At 44.9% G+C, this 19,539-nt stretch overlaps 1 protein-coding gene across 2 annotated transcripts; it reads left to right on the forward strand.

Annotated features, from left to right (window-relative positions):
- The first annotated feature begins 8,205 nt into the window (after nucleotides 1-8,205).
- Nucleotides 8,206-17,781, forward strand: SLC25A29 (solute carrier family 25 member 29). Of its 2 annotated transcripts, XM_064714314.1 has the most exons (5): nucleotides 8,206-8,465; nucleotides 10,144-10,187; nucleotides 12,150-12,184; nucleotides 14,713-14,796; nucleotides 15,414-17,781. In XM_064714314.1, the coding sequence occupies exon 5, from the start codon at nucleotides 15,447-15,449 to the stop codon at nucleotides 16,155-16,157; it is 711 nt and encodes a 236-aa protein (XP_064570384.1). In that variant the 5' UTR covers nucleotides 8,206-8,465; nucleotides 10,144-10,187; nucleotides 12,150-12,184; nucleotides 14,713-14,796; nucleotides 15,414-15,446; the 3' UTR covers nucleotides 16,158-17,781. The 2 variants fall into 2 exon arrangements, with proteins under 2 accessions (XP_064570384.1, XP_064570382.1); XM_064714312.1 differs by lacking the exon at nucleotides 12,150-12,184.
- Nucleotides 17,782-19,539: the final 1,758 nt, after the last annotated feature.

The raw sequence follows: 19,539 nt of genomic DNA on the forward strand, positions 1-19,539 counted from the left end.
CCTCTGATACCCATCCTAACTTGATCAATACTAATTCAGGGGTCTCTGCCTGTGTGCACTGTCCTAGTGCAGATATAGACCCATTTCAGCAGCAAGTGTTCAGTCCTATGCCTCCAACATTAACCTGACTTTTTCCATTGGCCCAACCAGGAGAAAAATTAAAATCTAAGCCAGAAGTTTCCATAGCTTTTTTCAGGAGCATTCTCAGCCTTAACAAAGAATACTCAGACACCAGTACTAGCAGTACCAGGCTCTGAGGATCATAGGAAGTACACAGAGTCACTTATCACCTGCCTTATTTGTTCAGGAGCCATAGGAGTGTCCACTTCCAGAGTTCATGGGAAGTTTCAGTAGAGGCACAATGGTCATCCTGCCAAGCCTGTTCTTTCAGTTTACAAGAAATGGGTGTCTTTACTATAAGGCTGTTGCAACAACAAGCATTCCATGTAACAGTTGGAAGCCCACAAATGGCTCAGCGGGAAGTAGCCTTGAAGACAGGCCAACATATTGAAAAATGGTCCAGACACAAACCTTAGTGGCTGTGTGCCCACTCTGGTAAATAGCCTAGCATAGATTTAGATCTAGCTGGACACCTAGTCTCCCAGTCCTTGGCTTTGCATGTGAATACAGCTTGTGCCAGAGGATTTCAAATACGTGATGTTGAAAGTATATTTTTGTACCTGTTGGCAGTGAAAAGCCATTAGCCTCACAGGAAGGTTTCTGTAAGAACAGGGTAACTTAAAAACAAAGCAATGAGGCAGGCAAAGGAGATTGCTCTCCTAGTTCTGCTTCTTGTTCCCCTGGGCTAAATCAGTATTACCAGCTCTCTTATCTATAAAATAGACATAATTGCACCTTTTTACCTCACAGAAACAGCCTGAGGCTTAGGTTATACTGTCTGCAAATTCAGGCTGGAAAAATGCTATAAAGATGCCAGTTACTGAGCTTTTATCTTCCTGTCCTGAGTGATTTCCCAACAGTTTTTGCTCGCTGTCACCAATCACAAGAGTATTTGCTGAGTGACAGTAACTTGCAGGGGAAAGATGGGTAAGGCTGCTGGGCTGTAGAGAATTATTAGCTCAGGTGACTGCACTCAGTGCCCCCTCTCTTAGTTCAGCATGCCTCTTCGTGGTCCCTGGCATCTTCCAGCTGTGATGCTAAATAGTATTTGGGTTCTGCAGGAGACCTGCTCTCAGCATCCCTGGTTTCATGGGCATCCAGAGTCTTCAGGCCTTCTCCAAGGAAAGCCAGCAGCTCAGAAACCTGTTCCACCTGCAGCAAATATGAGAGAACATAGTCCTTGCAATACTTCAAGTACTTTGGACTCAGGTCCTTGCCCAAATACATATTAAAAAAGAAATTATAATTTCTTAGCCATTCTAGTACTATCACAGGCCAGACAAAAAGATGGAAACTGTGATAAGAGGAGACAAGACTCAGCATGGGCATGTGTAGCCAGCCCTCTTGGAGTCTTCTTGCTGACCACAAAAATGACAGAAAAGCAGAAATCTCAACAGTTTAGTTAAAAAAAAAAAAACCAAAGTATGTATGATCCTTGAAAACAAAGACAATGCCAAGGAAAAGACTTTGGGCTAATGCCTATAGGCAGCTTTTTCTGCTTTTTTGGTCTGTTAATTTCTCATCTGCTTCTAGGGAAGCACCCAGGGGTTTGCTGTGGTTTTGTATTTTGAACAAAGCACAAACCAACTGACTATGAACAGGGATAGATTCCTCCTCAGAATGAACACAAACATTGTGAACTGTTTAGTGTGCAGGTTATGCTTCTTTTTCTTCTCCAACATGCCAGTAACCCAAACTAATCCACATACACGTGTAGCAGAGGCTGAGACACACAGCAGAAGGTGCATGTCACAACTTGGCTAATTCTGCTTGAACTGGAGAGGGGCAGGCTTTCCAGAAGGTAAGTGTTCCCAGCAATAAAAATGTCTCCATTTTACCAGGATAAAGCATGGAAAGTTGGAGCTAAATTGAACTTTTCAGAGCACCTGACAACTTAGAGCACGCTAAAGCCATTCCTGTCCCCCAGCACCTCTGCTTCTCACAAGCTCAGCATTCAGGTATTAGCCAGGTAAGGTAAGCTCAGTTTGAGGTATTAGCCAAGGCAGGTGTGTGTCTTGCCATGATTTCCCTGTGAACAGAAGAGGCTTTACATGCTAGGACCCTGACCAGGACAATTTGGGGGATCACAAAGCCTCCAGCTGTGGAGAGCCTAGTTCAAACATGGCTTAAAGAAAGAGGCCATGAAGGTACTCAGCTAAGGGAAAAATAAAAGGCAGCTGTAAAGCAGCAGTTCCCAGGCTTGATCCTGTAAATAATTAGGTTCTCAGCCACCTTTTATATAAACAACAAGATTCTCAGACCGTTTCCTCAAAAACAGGCAATATTCTGTCCTTGGCTGCTCTGGGAACAGATGGCCATTCTGGGAACAGATATAAAGGTTTTGAGAACTTTTCATATCATGGTAAGAACACTGATCTTGGTTTCAATAAACAAACTTCAGGTATTGAAAACAAAAGGAGGAGCTGAAGTTTTCTCTACAGCCTATCAGGAGCTCAGATTTTGCAATATGCATGAAGTGAATTAGCACTGTTATAAAAGGTGTCTAATTTGATCAATAAACTGGAGTCGATGCTGAACCAACAAAGGTGAGTCGTCTCCCTTCACTTCAACATCCAGCCATGAGCAGATCTGTAAGCAAGGCACTCTGTCTCAGCAGCACTCAGCTCCTGTACAACTGCACCAGTTACATTTCATGCTTTGAAGCTCCAGTCTTATCAAGGGATTTTATCAGGTTGGGGAGTTTCAACATGGCATACAGTACCTTTGAAGCCAGAGGGATAATGACGTCAGAGAATACCCTAAAACCACCCAAGGTCATAAAGTTAATGGATAATAAAGGCATCCAGTCCCCTGAGAAGAGTGCCCTAGCTGCTCTGCCTTCTAGTACAGCTGCATCCAGAGGTTCTGGAGCATCCCACAGATCTGACTCAATAACATATCATCGAGTGGGACAATGCAAACAATAAGGAGGGCAGCAAACACAAGGATGTTTAGGAAAACAAAGGAAATGGACCTGGAAAATGGACAAGGAAAATGAATCCACACAAAGGTACCCGGTGAATTCACCTGGAGAAGATTCTTTTTCAGACAAAGGTGCTGTTTTCCTATGTACAATGTGCCCCAATGTTTCTCTCATTTCATCACTTAGATTTATTTATCACTGCTTTGGATGTCAGGCCATTCTGTAAAGGACTCTGTCATCAAGCCTGGTTGTGCTGGACTGCAGCTTCTGGGAAATGCAAGGATTTCCTTCAAAGCAGTTTGCTGCTGTAAATGCAATGTTCACATTGCACAGGGTCTGAATGCCATCCACACTTACATGTCATGGGGCACAGAACTGCTGTCCCAAAGAGACTTTGAAGAGTGATTCAGGGAGCCAAAAAAGGTGCTAGGGAGAAGTTCAAAATCCAGTCACAGCTCAAAATAGAAAGAGAAACTGCATTTTTCTGGGTAACACAATGACTGCTGAAGCTGTGATGATGCAGCAGTTAACCTTAGAAGTTAAGGAAGGGTCTGAGGGCAGAAGGCTGCATGAAAGAGCATTCCCATTAAGGTAGTCCCAGAGCTGGCCAAGCCTCAGCAAAGCTCTAGGGAGCAAAGAGGAGGCTCCCTCATCCACCACCCTCCCCATTGTAGTGGGACCTTTCTATTGGGATATGGCCAATAGTTGATGCCAAATTCACAAGCAAACAGAAAGATTTTGAAACACCTGAGTCAACAATGTATATTTTATTGCATGCCACTGCTACCAGAATTTCCACGAGTTCATCACAACTCCACATTTTTGTTCCTTTCCTACTTCATTGTGCCCCACTGCTTCATGTTACCCTTACCTGCAGTGTTTATTCTGTCACACTGCTTGCTCTCTGCCTTTTTCCTGTTCCATTCCCCAGTCTCCCGATGCCCTTGAGCAGGTTTCAGTTTGGTGGCACCTTCTCACAGATTTCCCCTCGGTGCCACTGAGGACAGCAAACAGCCAACAGGGTCACTCCTTGCCACAGGAATGAGGAGAAATTCTCTCTGCCATCTCACCCCTCCAGCATCCTCTGCAAGGCCTCTTCCACCTAAAAGACAGAGGGACAAAGGTAGGAGGTTTTTTGAAGGGTTAGATTAAGTTATAACTCTTCTCTCAGACACATGCTGTACATGCTGGCAGATTCTGTATGCTCCCCAAGCTGCTCTGGGCTCTTTCTTTTCTGCCTTTTTGCCTGCTTTATTTGAGGGCCCACATTTTGCCATGCAGTGAGGAGGCTCAGTGCTCCCAAAGAAGAAGAGAGCAGGAAAAGCACAACCCCTCACTCCAGCCCTGCAGGGGATGCATCCCAGCAGTTGCAAGTTGTGTTTGGAAGAGCCTCAGCAGAATGAGAAGGAAGGAGTCACAGCTGAGCCAGTCCATGGAGCCTGGAGGGCACAAGTGTCCCAACAGGCATCTGAGTCACACTGAGCCAGAGGCATTGCACATCAACGAAGCAGACACAAGATCAGATACAGCTTCTGAAAAATCTAGGAAAACAGCCTGAGAGAAGATAATGACTAAATCTGTTTTCCTTCTGTGTCAGGTTAGGTGTCCTCCCCAAAACCATATGCCCCCCACACATATATGGTCCTGGATGAATATTCAAATACTTGATCTAAGAAATACTGCACAGATATAAGAGCCCTAATACTTCCTTCGTTTATCACACAAATACAAGCATCTCTAGTGACTCACTGTCCCACCCACACACAAGATCAATAAACTCATCCACATTCACACAGTGCTGCCTCACAAGTGTAACTTGAACTGAAAACAAAACAAAACCCCGAGCAAGAAAAAAAGAACAAACTCCCCAGTGGGACAAAGCCATGCTCATGCCTTAGTGAACCAGCCCTCAGACTTTGTACCAAAGAGCCCTTGATGTTCTCTGCACCAGTACATAAAGCTGCCACCACCCCTCTGAAGTGCTCCAATGGGGTTCAATAGCATTGAATAAAACATTCTGTAAAATTAAATAAAGCTTATTAGGAACAGCTCAAGCATCCAGGAACAAGACAGGCCTTGGGAGATTGCAGGAGCCTGGGAGGGGCTGCACAAACACCACCAGCAGGATTAGAATTCAAGTGATCTTGACAAACTGGAAATGCAATCTGGAAAAAGCAATTTAGCATGAACAGCTAGGAATGACTACAGAAAAAACCTGCAAGGTCAAGGTAGGGAACATTGTGGCACACAGCTGATTTACCAGAAGGGACCTGGAGCACATCATGTGTCACAGGCTGCCCATAAGTGAACAATATCATATTGTGTTATATGTTATATATTATATGTTATGTTATGCCATGTTTTGTTATGTTTCATGTTATGTCTCTTGTGAATATTTGATCTCTTAATCAGATACAGGAACAAGAGTGTTGTCTGTAAATACTCAGGGTAATCTCCCACAACTCACTCAGCAAGGCCTTAGGGCTTGGTTCAAGGAACCATCACATCAGCTGAAGAAAGAGGGACTAAGAAGAATCAGAGATCAGAAGATGATTATTAATATAATTCAGAGAAGAAAAGACTAAGACTGAAACCATCTTCAGATAACCTAGAAGTGCCTACAAAGAGAGAGGAAATGTTTTCCCTGACGACTGTGAGCAAACATTAGAATTACAAAACCACTTCTGGTAGAGAAGGTCATTCCTCTGAGGCAGGCTGCTTGGGAGACCAGAGGATTTGAATAACAGATTAAAAACAGTTTGGCCAGGAACCTTTTAGGTAAAGCTGATCCTTCCAAGTCTTGTGCTACAAGACAGAGACCTATAACATCTGGATTTTCACCTAGAGAAGTCTGCACGTGCTTTTAGCTTCCCCCATGGATCCAGGGTACACAAATCACAGAAAATCACTTCCACTTATACTTGCATACAATGCTTAAGGAAAAACGACTGGTCAGGGATTACTGTCTGGTCTCAAGCACTGTCTGCAGGTATGTGAGTTCAGTCAAGCCTAAGGCTCCTGTTGGGAGGTGGGTGACAGAGGAGGATGGGCAGCTCCCAAAGCCACTGATGCTGAGTCAGGGGCAGGACCAGCCCATCTATCTGCTCTCTAGTACCAGCTGGTCATCCCCAGGTAGGGCAGGTTTGTGAATGAGGAGACTCAAAGCATCCTAGAGACACCTTGGTGCTTGAGTCAATTTGATGGGTTTTAGAGATGAGAAGGAGCCTAAATCAGCATTGGATTGGAAGATATGGGTAATGTCAGGGATTCATTGAATGTTTTGCATTTACATCTTGTCTACTTATTAATTGCAATGATAGTCCAAGAGCTGCTTAATGTGGAATAGATTCTCTTTTTTCCTTCTACTAGCAGTTTCAGTCCTCTTTGAAATCATCCTTGTCTTTGTTGATTTGTTTGTGTGCTTTCTTTGCACAGAAGGAAAAAGCTGGATTGATTTTTAATGTGTTATTCCACTGAAAGATCTTACTGATTTTTCATGGAGCTTTTAAACTTAAAAAAATCCCTGCCACACCATGGAAAGCAATTGAAAAAAAAAAAAAAAAGGAATAAAAATCCACCTATCTGCTTTACCATTCTGCTTCTGGAATTTACCCTCCAAAATTAATTTAGACTGTGCAGGCCCTGAAGAAGATCCTGTTACTCTAAGCAAAGCTGGAATAGGCCACTTATTGTTCTAGGCCACTGGTATTCCCCTTTCTCAGACATTGCCTGCAGAAATAACGAGCAGCTTAAACAGGGCTCCCTTTTCAAACTGTCAACAGCCTGAGTTCCCCATTTAAGCAGTCTGGCATCAGGGCACCCTGAAGCCAGGCAATGTTAGCAGAAAGCAGAATTAATGCAGAACAAGAAAAGCCTGCGGGGAGGGAGAGGCCCCTTGTGCAGGGTGAAGTGCAGCAGTGCTGTGCAACACTGAGATCCAGGGCTCTGCAAAGCCCCACTCGGTTGTGCCTGTGAGCACCAAAGACAGGGTCTCATTCCCACACTTCCCATTGTGCCATGGGGGCAGCATTTAATGCACAAGGCCCATATCTGCTGGTGCAACCCTTCCTCCCCTCTCTGGGATTATATTCTGGGGGAGAGTCTGGTAATGGAACCATAGAATGGTTTGGGTTGGAAGGGACCTCAAACCCACCCAGTTCCAGCCCCTCTGCCACGGGCAGGGACACACACCTCTCACTAGAACTGGAGGTTTGAAGTGCCATTCCATTTGGCCTTGGACACTTCCAGGGATGGGGCATCCACAGCTCCTCTGACATGTCCCAGCATTGCCAGCAGATTGAGGGGGGTGATCCTGCCCCTCACTCAGCCCAGGAGTGCTGTATCCTGCTCTGGGCTGCTCAACAGGGACAAGGAGCTCCAGGAGTGAGTCAGCAAAGGGCAGCAGAGTTGATCCAGGAACAGGAGCATCTCTCAGGCTGATGGAGCTGGGCCTGTTCAGCCTTGAGAAGAAACCATTGAGAAGGGACTCAGTCAATGTCTGTGAGCATCTGAAGGGAGGGTGGCAGGAAGATGGACCCAGGTTCTTATTGGTGGTGCTGAGCAAGAGACATTGGGCAGAAATCAATGCACAGGAGGTTCCACCTGAACTTGAAGAACTCCTTTGCTGTGTGCAGTGACTGCAGACCAGAATAGATTTCCCAGAAATGGTCTGGAGTTTTCCCTCAGTGAATGTATTCAAGAACCACCTGGATGCAATCCTGTGCCTCGGGCTCTGGGGTGACCCTGTTTAGGCAGGAAGGCTGGACAAGAACCAACACTGTGGTCCCTTCCAGTTCTGTGAAGGTGTCCCTGCAGCCTCCTCTTCTCCAGGCTGAACAGCCCTGACTCCCCCAGCCTTTCCCTGTAACAGGTCTGGCAGGCACTTTACCCCTGTTAAAAGGGGACATCCCCTCCAAAGTCCTCACGCTATCAGCTCCTCAGGCTTTCCAACCACAAGCCTCTCCCAGGAAGCAGGACCACCCAGGACACCCTCCCCAAAACAACCGAGGTGCCATTGATACATCACAAGAGGGATGCTCTTCCCCCTCCAACCACCCCCTCCCCACCCGCCCAAATTTCTCTCAGCCTTTCCTCCTGGCTCAGTGCGCAGCTGCTGCAGAGAGAGCAGTGACAGGTTGAAGGCGGGGAGAGGGAGGGCCGTGCCGGAGGTGCCGAGGGAAGCGCAGTGTCGGCACCCCCGGCCTCTCCATCCCGCGGCCGGCCGGGAGCCGCCCCCGCGCGGCCGCCAGTGCAGGGGGCGGCCCGGGGGGAGTTGTCCCTCGGCCCCCGCCCCCGGGGGCGCGGCCCGGGCCTCGCCAGGCTAGAAAGGGCCGGGCCGGGCGGGAGGCGCAGCGACAGAGCCCGGAGCGTAGGGCCCACGCTGCCGGCATGGCTCTGGATTTCCTGGCGGGATGCGTCGGCGGTGAGTGTCGGCGTCTGAGGGGGAGAAAATAATCATTAAAAATGGTGGGGAAGGGGGAGAAAAGGGGGAAAGGAAAGAGGGAGAAGGGGGTGAGAGGAAAATAATGATAAAAACAGGCGGAAAAAAGGGAAGTAAGGGAAGAAATATGAAAAGGTAGGAAATAGAGAAGAGGCGGGGAAGGGGATAGAGAGAAATGTTTTTGAAATGCGGAAGGCAGGCAGGTCGGCAAGGAGGGCCGGGCGCGGCGCGGTTATTTTGGGAGCGGAGGATGGTGCGGGGCGGTGAGAGCGGCCGAGCTGCCGCATCGGGGGCCGGGCCCGGGCCGGGGCAGCTCCCGGGCGTCCCGGGGCTACCGAGCCCCCCGAGTGCCGCAGTGCCGGGCTGGGAGGAGCCGGGGATGGGGATGGAGGTTTGGGGTGTGGGGCGAGCACAGGGGCAGCGGGGCCATCGGAACCCCGACCTGAGCACAGCGACCCCGGGCAGGGCTAAGATGGAGAGGGGCGAACACGGACACGCGTCCTGCGCTCCCCCGGCCTGCTGCCTGCTATATTTAGCAGTTGTTAAATTGTGTGCAGGAGTCTTATTCTCGCGTCTTTTCGCGTATTTGCGCTTGCTGTTTTTCTTGCCAACCAGGCAAACATGTTTTAAATTCCTTTTTTCGGCATCTCTCTGATTTCATCCTAGCGCTCCTTGCCTTGCCAGGGTTCCGTCGGGGTCAGCCGCCCCGCTGGCCTTTCCGTGCCGAACACCGTGCACGTTGCTGCTTTTCTATCTTGGGCCGTGCTGCCGCCGTGCTGGCCCTAAACAACCTGGGCTGCTCCGTTCTGGGGCAGGCCCTGTGCAGGGAGGGCAGCTCTGCACCCTCAGGGATGTGGGAAGGGTTTCCCTGTGCAGGGACGGCAGCTCTGCTCCTCAGGGATGTGGGAAGGGGCTTTTCCGACAGGGAGGGCAGCTCTGCTCCCTCAGGGATGTGGGAAGGGGCTCCCTGTGCAGGGAGGACAGCTCTGCTCCTCAGGGATGTGGGAAGGGGCGCAGATGCTCCTGCAGCTCTCGCTGGTGTCAGCGGTCATTGTAGGGATTGCTGGGTCACAGAGGATTCATTGCTCCAGCCTGTGTGCACAATGCCTGTGTTCAGATCGGTGTAACTAATAGGCCTGTGTGTGGCTTCTGAAAAGTCCTTTGATGCTAGAATAAAGCCAAGGTTTTCAGTAGTGTGCGGTCCCTCTGCAGGTGCTGCTGGAAAGGCTGTTCCAGATTCCATTAATGCAGAGAGCATTAATGCTCTGCTGCCTTCAGGGATGTTCCCATGTTTTCTGTGCCTGCACAGAGCAATATGCACATGGGATATTGTGTTTTAGAGGAAACCTGCATTTTCTGCCCACTCCGTGCCTTGAGCTGAGGCCAGGAGCTGTGGCTGCACGCTCCATATGGTGTGGCACAGTCTGTGGGCACAGCTCAACCCCTGCCTGGGGCTCAGAGCCTTTCTGGGAAGCGTAAAGGCACCTGGTGCTGGCCTGAAGGACTGAATTGCAGATCTCTTATCTCCTGGCTTGGTAGGATGCTGTTTGACTGGTTTGCCAACCGTGTTGTGCACTCACCTCAGGCTGGTGGTCCTGCTGTAGCTCCAGAGCCAGGAAGAAACTTCAGAGTAACAACCATGGCATTAATTTCATTTCAGGTGCTGCTGGTGTGCTGGTGGGACACCCCTTTGACACTGTTAAGGTGGGTTCATTATGGAATGTATTTTCTTCTAAGTAGAAAACTTCGTTTCTCCGAGCAAAAATGTCCCCAGACATTGTAGGATTATAAATCTGTGTGGGAAAGCTTGGAGCAGCCCTCTGCAGTTACTGGTTTAGATTCTTCAATCTCCAGCTCTTCAGAAATGAAAACTTAGTAACATAAACCTTGACCTTAAACTGCAAGTTCAGTGCAGTAGCAACGTCATATTTGGAAATACAACTTTGCATTGAAGTAAATTTTGCTCTAAGCTTGCTTCTCTGCAGCTGTTCAACACTAACTGCTGAAACTGCCTCACCCTGCACTTGTAACTCAAACCCACTTTGTTAGTATGATGAAAGGTTGGTCTTTTGTTTTCCCCTCAAGCTCTGCTATTACTCCTTAATTTGTAGCACTAGGTGAAAATCAGTAAAAATCCACAGTATGGAGCTTGCCTGAGGGCTGTTTCCTCCAAGTATTATTATATAATTTTATAACTTTCCAAGTAAAAAAAAAAAAAAAATTGGTTTTCTGATGGTTAGTTGTGTGTGTTACACATACTTCAGCTATTATAAATACAAAATTTGAGATCTCCTTGGAGGGTCCCTCAGTCAGGGCTCTCAGAAGCCCAAGCCCATTTTCCAGAACAGAATGACAATTTGAGTCATCTTTTGGCAGCCTTAATCAAAGCCTTGCAGTGCAGAATGGAAGGGATATCAGTGCATTCCCTGCTCAAGCAATCCATCAGGTCACTTGACTGCAGCAGACAGCGTGCCACGTAGTAGCTCTATATTTGGAACACCTGTACCTTGCTGAATTTAGATATGCAAAGGGCTGATAGTGTTACCCAGGACCCCAGCACATTCTGTATTCCAGCACATGGTTAATTCCATACAGAATTCCTGACTTGGTGGATACTCATCCTCCTTGCAAGCTGCTCAAGCAGTAAAATCTGTCTTTTTGTTGCTCAGAATGTGGCACATTTGACAGTTAAATAATTCAGCTGAATTCTAGACTGTGTTTTCAGGAATAGTATCATCCAGACTTGCACAATTTTTATTATGGTGGTACAGGGCCAGCTGTCTTTTTCTCTCCCACCCTGCCAAGTTTTACATGCTTAACTAAAGGTGATCAATCATTTCATTGAATCCAGTAAAACTGCTGAAATTCTATGCTCAGACTAAAGGTAACCATGTGTGGGTTTATTAGTTGATTTGTTTATTATTTTTTAAGGTGGAACAGCTTCTATTGCATGAAGCTGAACATGTAACTGTAAAAACTGGGGCCCCCATGCTGGTTTCAGCAGATGTGTCATTGCAAAATAGATGTATCAGCCTGGGAAAAAAGCATCTTACTTCACAATAGAGCAAATAATTTGTTTTCAAATATTTTATGAAATCCAGTGTGACACATTATATTTTCCTATCCTTTAGAAGGTATTTTACTTGTGTATCTCTATTTTGTTAAAACAAATACTAATGTTTGTATTATTAGCTGGCATAGCCACCACTGTATATGGAAAAACTAACCACCCTTTGAGGAAAAAAAAAAAAGACATTGCATAACTTGTGTATATATATGTGTTAATTCTTAACTTTTTATTGTTCTGCAGTGTTTAAAGGGCTAGCTGCTAGTCACCTTAGACTGTGCATTTTTAATATAACTGAACAAAGCTGCTTAGATAAGCCAAAGTTTTACATCTGCCTTAGCATTTAAGCTCTTTTGGTTTTTTTTGGCTGGTGCTCGTGTTTCACAGAGCTGGGAGGGGGATGGTGGGACACACAGGGAGACATTAAGCTGGTGAAGTCACCCTGCAAAACCTGCAGCTGAGCAGATCTCAGAACTGGCAAACTCTTTATCCCTGGTTTGTTGATGTAATGTATAAAATTGCTTTTTTGCTTTTAACTGCCTTTACTTTCTGAGCTAGGGGCTGTCTTCATTAACAGCAAAAGTGTTACTTTGTTGTAGATGACAGATAAGCCTCATCACGGGAGAGTTACCTAGTAAGTATAGCCCAGGTGAACACTTCTGTTTCTCTCAGTCTTAATTTATTCCCAAATGTATAAGTTCAAGTAAAGAACTGAAAGACTTATGAAGCTTTTTCCCTTTTTAATTTTAAACTGATGTGTCCCTCTTCTACAGCTATGGCATGGAGGGAGTGGGGTTTTAATATCCCTTTTTTTTAAATGTAGTTTTATTCTGAACCTTCTTTCTGCTATGCATTTCTGGCTGTATACACTCCCACACACAGTGCCTCTAAAACCAAATCTCAAGCACTCTACTGCTGAGGTCTTATCCACTACATATTCTTGGATGATGTTTTCATTGCTCAAATACTTCTGAAGTCACTGATTTCCCACATTATTGAATGCTTGGACTGTTTTGAGGATGTAGTGCTTTGGGTTTCTTTATTTAGTCTTGAGTGCCTTCATGCAAGCCTTCAGTGATGTGAAATTCCTGGGTGTTCTTAGTGGAGCTCAAGCCTTAGGAACAGTGTTTTCCCAGAAGAAGGAAGCTAAGTTATTGGGCAATGAAGGGAACAGGTGGATAAACTTTGCACATGATTCATCTTTCCTATAGCTGTACACACTAAAGAGCTTGTTGAATATGGCATTAACACACATGGAAATGCAAGTTTTGTGTGCACTCATTGCCATACCTGGCAGCTTGCTGATGTGGGTACCCTTGTGTGACCAGCACTGTGCTCAAGAGAAAGAGGATTTTCATTCTTAGACCTGGGGAATCAGCACTCTAAATATTCTACCCTACAGCAAAGCTTAATTGGTTAATATTTCACAAATTATTTAGACAAAAATAGAGGGAGCTGTATGCCACTAGGAAATTCAGCCCATAGATATGGCTAATTCCACTAGGAAGTTCAGCCCACAGATATGGCTAATTCTAAACTATTAAGCACAAGCAGAAAAGATAAAGTAAGAAGGTTTCTAAGCTGCAAATCCCAAAAGCCCTTACGTGCAGAAGTCACAGACAAGGTTTGAAACAATGACAGTAAATTCTAAATGGAGTAAAACCTTTGTTTGTGCAGTTGTGACAGCTTGTTAAGATCTGCCTTTGCCTGTGGACCTGCTTCTTTAACAGTTTTGACAGTCTGCCTACCCCCAAAGTCACTTAAGTGACAGAGGATTTATTTTCTTTGAATCCTACTGTAATCCTGCTTTTAATGCTGAGATGTTGCAAGACCCAAGGTGATCTCAGCCTCCCACTATGGCTAGCACACACTAATGCACATACTGAAACAACACTGAAAACTAAAGTTCTGATTTACAAAGCATAAAATAACATGTTTTAGGAAAAACACTAAAACTGTCAATTTCTTTTTCTGCTTTGAAGAAAGCTAACCTGAATATAGGATTCTGACGAACCACCTCCATAAATCATTTTCTAGATGCACAGATGACAGTCTTTCATTGCTGTGGTGGTGTTTTTTATTACTTTAGGCAACCATGAAAAAAAAGTTCATTAATCTTTCACATAGATGCAAATATTTTTCTTTTGCTCAGAGTAAGAGACTGAAGTTTTTTGCCCTGGAGTTGCAGCAGCAGCATTACAGGGCTGATAAGCTTCTTTTCTGAAGTTCATTGCATCCCTCCATGTAGGAGATCAAAGATTTATAACTTTATCAATCCAGTGAAATCAACTGATTTCATTTCTGAGTGTAGAGCTTTATCTGAGCTAGGTAGAACTGAGACTCTTTTAAAGTGTGCTGAGGGCAAATAAGCATGAAAAAAACAGAAGTGAAATTTTCCATTATAGGTTAAAAAGCATCCAGAAAAGGGATCTCCTAAGAGCAGCAGCTACAATAGCATTTGTCTCTCCAGCTGTTTTGGAAAAGTTAATTGATTGCTGACATTAAAGGTTTGAAATAGCTATACCCTCACCAATTGCTTGCATTCAGCAGGCTAAAAAGCTAAACCAGACTGAAATTTAAAAAGACAAATGTCTTTTTACTCCTTCCCTTCTGCAAAGACAGACATCCTAAGAGTCACTGCCCAGCTACCCTCTGGAAAAAAAAAAAATCAGATCTCAATGAATGGGCCCAAATCAGGCATTTAGAAACACTATGGGTATTGTAGAAAGTTTCCATCCCTTTGAAATGATCCTAATCTCATGCTTGACTTGCAAATAATTTTTTAATTAAATTGTCTCAGGTTTGCACAGGTATTCCTTAGTGTGAGCAGAAGTAATCTTGGCAGCTAAAGAAAGTCCCTGTTGTAGTCTGTACTGGAAAGCATCTGTTTGAAATTCTAGATGTCAGTGTACCCTTCCATTACTGTTTGCTAATAGTTACAAGAAGTTAATGATCCTCTTCCCCTCATGCTTTCCCCTAACTTAATTCAAAACACTTACACAAGATTATTCAAATTATTGTGCCACTTGTGGCATTCCAGTGTCCAGCCTGTGCTCTTGCATATGCATTGCTAGAGAAAATCTCCACATAGGTACCAGACAGTAGCTCACCCTTTAGGCTGTTCCTGATGTACAAATTGGTGTCTCACACAACTTTTTATAGGTCCGTCTGCAAGTTCAAAATGTAGAGAAACCTCTCTACCGTGGGACTTTCCATTGCTTTCAGTCCATCATAAAGCAAGAATCTGTAAGTACAAAATTATTGCTTTGTGTATTTTTTTAATCTTTGTGTGTTTTGGCTCAGGAGGGTGGGAAAGCTGTTAAAAACAAAGCTGACAAATGTTGAAGATCAAGAGATAAAGCATGTTCTGAACCTCCTCTCACCCTAGGGCAGATATTGGAGTCAGAAGTTTGCCACAAACTTTGGGAAGAAGATCACTAAGTCAGAAGATGGTCTTTTGAGGCTAACTTCTTTAATAAAATAAGAAGTTATTTAAATAACTAGTTTTCTGAGAATCTAAGCAGTGAGTGAAGAAATTGGCAAGGTGTTTTTGCTGCTGCTGAAACTTTAGGACCATTGTTAAAAAGTTGCCTTCAGGCTTTAAGTAAGCTATTTAAAAAAGTATAAAATTTGCCAGAGAACTGATCTTTGGGTGGAGTAAGATTATTTTCTGAATGCGTTCAGTTATATTTTTGTACTGCTAGATTGCTGACATGTTTGTGTCCTAGACAGAGATGAAATTCTTATTACTAAACAAGGTGTTTGTGATGGGGTACAAGGGAGAGCCAGAAAGGCTGTGTTCTGCACTTTGAGGAGTTATCCACACACTGCTAAAAAGGGTTTTTCCTCCCTTCTTCCATTAGGCTTTTGGACTCTATAAAGGTATTGGGTCACCAATGATGGGACTGACATTCATTAACGCTCTGGTGTTCGGTGTGCAAGGAAACACCCTCCGAGCTCTGGGCAAAGACACTCCTCTGAACCAGTTCATTGCAGGCTCAGCAGCAGGGGCCATCCAGTGTGTCATCTGCTGCCCCATGGAGCTGGCCAAGACAAGGATGCAGCTTCAAGGAACGGGAGAATACAAACTGAAAACGAAGAACTACAAAAATTCTCTGGACTGTTTGATCAAAATCTACCAGAAGGAAGGGCTGAGGGGCATCAACAGGGGCATGGTCTCTACCTTCATCCGAGAAACTCCAAGCTTTGGCTTTTACTTCCTCACCTATGACTGCATGACTCGGTACCTGGGCTGTGAGGCTGAGGACAGCTATGTTATCCCCAAGCTGCTGTTTTCCGGGGGGATGTCAGGAATTGTGTCCTGGCTCTCCACGTACCCCATGGACGTGATCAAGTCGCGGCTGCAGGCCGACGGCGTCGGGGGCGTCACGCAGTACAGCGGCATCCTGGACTGCATCCGCAAGAGCTACCACGAGGAGGGCTGGAGGGTGTTCACCAGGGGCCTCACCTCCACGCTGCTCCGTGCTTTTCCCGTCAATGCAGCCACCTTTGCCACTGTCACTGTGTTCCTGATGTACATGAAGTCAGAGGACAACCTTCCCGAATGCGAGCCGGCTCCGGTGATCCCTCAGCCTTCCAGTCTGTGAACCTTCTCTCCTTGTTCTCCCCATCCAAAGCCCAGCTGGTTGGGTTTTGTGAAACATGAACACTTGGCCCACACAGGTAGTGTAGAGTTATGCTACCTGTATAAATAATTCCTAAATGTATCAAATTGGGATTTCATCTCACTACTTGTATAAGCAGCATCTTGCCTTATTCAGGACTCCACAACTAGTAGTATTGAAGTAAGAGGGGGACCTGCCCTCAGTAAGTTGCTGTTGTGGCTCCAGAAGAGGCTCTGGAGAGTGTTCTAGCACCAGAAATAGAGTTTTCTTTCACTCAGGTTCTGAATGACCGAGTTGAGTTAAATGCAGAAATGTTTTCATGAAAGAAATACTCATTTTGTATGTGACAGGAGCCAGTGTACTCCTCTAAGGTGAAGAAGGGGAAGAAGTTTGGTGGTGGAGGCATTTTGCAGGTAACCCTGAACTGTAAAGGCATGGACTAGCATTCATCTAGTCCTGTGTTTTAGTTTTCCTTTGCTTTTATATGTCAATGGTTTTAGTAGCAACTTTGTTCATACTGATTTGTAAAAAACAAACAAACGGAAAAATTTGTACCTAAGTTACTCCCTGACCTTTCAGCTTTGAATAAATATCTTAAGCACAAAGTTAGCATCTGCACTCAAATGCACTTGTTCCTCAAATCTCAAGGCTTGTAAGGATTTAGGGAAACTCAAATGTAGTAGGACTGGTGTTGTTTGCCCTCACCTCTCTCTCATTTGGTGGGTGCACAGACTGCATTGAGTGGTTCAGTCTGGTGGACTTTGTTCTCTGAAGTTAATGCAACTTTGCACCACTTCTCCCAACATGCCCCATAGCAGCCAGTGATGTACAGAAGTCAAAGTCCTGCCTGTGGTATTGCACAAAATGTTTGTGGGTGCAATGTTAGCTTAGCAGCCTGAAGTATCTTAGAAATATGTAAAATATCTAGGATTGGAGGTTTCATACCTTTCCAGAAAACAGGGGTGTAAGTGTCTGAAATGCCCACTGTTCAATACACTTGCATTATGAATTTGAACAATACTGATTTTTATGTATTAAGTTACAGTGCTAGTGGAAAGAAATCTGAAAAGGGTCTTAGAGAATTTTCTTGTTACATTAATCTGCTGTATTTTTTTTTACCAGTCTGTTCAAGAAGAATTGAATTAGCCAAAGAGCTACAATGAGTTATTTAAGATTTGAGCTAAAAGCTACACATATTTGGCACAAAGAGCCAAGAGGAAGGACTGTATGTGTGTGAGCAATGTTTTCAAACATATCAAACTAGTTCAGTAAGTACAATGTGTTACACTTTTGGTTGGGACAAGTGCAATATGTGTTTAATATATATGAATTTTCTAAAGAAGCATTGTTTCATAGCATTTTGCACTGTAACAAAATATGCTGGAGAAACCTGTACAATTGGTATGTTTTTTTATACCTTGAAGGTATGGTGGATGTTTTAGTGCCTACTTGCACTGAGATTCAAATTGAATGTTAAATCTGTCTACTAAGCTGCATATGCACAACAAATCACAGCAAAGACCATTTACACCTTTGTACAGAAGTATGTCAATTCTTGTATATATATATATTGAGGGAATAAATTTTTTTAAAATTTTGCCTTTGATTGTTTGAAATTTGGGGTTTTGTTTTACTCAGATGATGCTTTGTGTTAAATCAAGCTTGCATGAGGATGGGGTTTCTGGTTTCTGCCAGGGAAGACTTGCTCTGTATCTGCCTTGTGTGTATCACTGAGAAGGGCAGGGTCTTGCTTTGGCTCAGGCCCCACCAAAGAAAGGAAGTTGCCTGACCTCACCTCTTTAAACTGACCTTTCCTCTTCTGAAAGAACAATCCTGCTTTCAGAGCCAAAGCGCTGCCCCTGTGCTTGGGCACTTCCTCTTCTGCATTTATCTGGTGCAATCTGTGCTGATCAGCACCAAGGCTGCACAACTGGGGACAGCGAGTCCTGGGTCCCTGCACGGCCACATCCAAATCAAGTACCAGGTGTCCATAACCTCTCTGGGCAACCTGTTCAGCACCTCACCACTCTCACAGTAAGGAATCTCTCCCAGTACCTAATCTTGACCTACTCTCAGTTTGAAACTGTTACGCCTTGTAACTCCACGCCCTTGGGATAAGTCCTTCTCCACATTCCCTGTAAGTCCCTTCAGGTACTGGGAGGTGACCCCAGAGCCTTCTCTCCAGGCTGAACAGCCCCAGTTCTCTCAGCCTGTGTTCAAAGCTCCAGCCCTGTGACCACCCTTGTGTCCCTGCTCTGGACTCACTCCAGCAGGTTCCTGTCCTCCTCTTCAGAGGTTATTTCAGGTACTGGCTTCACTGGTTCATCCTAAAGGGCAGCTACACATGGCTGTCACAAACCCTGTCAAGCATTTCCTGGCTCTGAAAGCAGCAAGGCCTCCTCCACTGACCATGGCCAGGGTCAGTTCCTGTCAAGCACCTTTTGTTCTCTCAGCAGGAACAACAATTTTGTTCAACATTGAACTATGGAACAGAAACAAATACCTGGAATAAGCAAACAGTGTCTCCTTAGAAGACTAATATCATTAAAATAGTAAAGGGCTATATAATGTTTTACTTGCAGTGCTTACTAAAGCATTCTTTGCAGAAATTCATCCATCTGGAACTTAAATAATCAGTAGCAGACACTGGATGTTACTCAACAAGCCTGAGAAGAGGCTGAAGTCAGCTTTCAGCCTAGTCTGATGTCACTTGCTTGAAATCCATGTGACTTCTAACTACTAAATCAAGCTAGACAATAGCCTCAGCCTTTTAAATCATGATACAGTTCTTTTTCCTGATAGATTTTTGACATGTGAGCAAAATCAGACAAAACTACCTGCTCTGCCTTCCCAGATCCTCTTTCCACACCATTACCAAGCAGTTCCCAAATAACTGAAGGGATTAAGAAGGTAAAATTGCTGTAAATGAAACTCGCTATCACGTTCCTCTGCCCTGTTCTTTCTTAAACTAGATGAGTCATGCCAGTTTTAAAAGTTACAGCCACAAACACATCCAGCAAGGAAAAGAGGGGAAAGAAGTACCTGTGTACTTTCGAATGTCAAGCATGTACTACTGCTTGACTAAGTTATTATAGTAGAACAACTAGTGTGAAATCTATTTATGAGGTCTGTAACATGACAAGATTTTTGTTCTCTCTGCCTTGTTTTTCTCTACATATCTGCAGTGATGGGACAAGGGGTAATGGCCTTTAGCTGAAAGAGGGCAGGTTGAGATTGGCTAATAGAAAGAAATTCCTCACTGTGAGGGTGCTGAGGCCCTGGCACAGGTTGCCCAGAGAAGCTGTGGGTGCCCCAGCCCTGAAAGTGGCCAAGTCAGGCTGGAGGGAGGTCTGAGCAACCTGGT

This window comes from Zonotrichia leucophrys, chromosome 5, assembly GCF_028769735.1.
Source record: "Zonotrichia leucophrys gambelii isolate GWCS_2022_RI chromosome 5, RI_Zleu_2.0, whole genome shotgun sequence".
NCBI classification, from domain to species: Eukaryota; Metazoa; Chordata; class Aves; order Passeriformes; family Passerellidae; genus Zonotrichia; species Zonotrichia leucophrys.

Excerpts from the sequence above, each read along its gene's own strand:
- SLC25A29 (XM_064714312.1), top strand. The coding sequence starts at position 8,432 with ATGGCTCTGGATTTCCTGGCGGGATGCGTCGGCG. Across the intron at positions 8,466-10,143 it reads CCTGGCGGGATGCGTCGGCG|GTGCTGCTGGTGTGCTGGTG; the intron begins GTGAGTGTCGGC and ends ATTTCATTTCAG. Across the intron at positions 10,188-14,712 it reads ACCCCTTTGACACTGTTAAG|GTCCGTCTGCAAGTTCAAAA; the intron begins GTGGGTTCATTA and ends AACTTTTTATAG.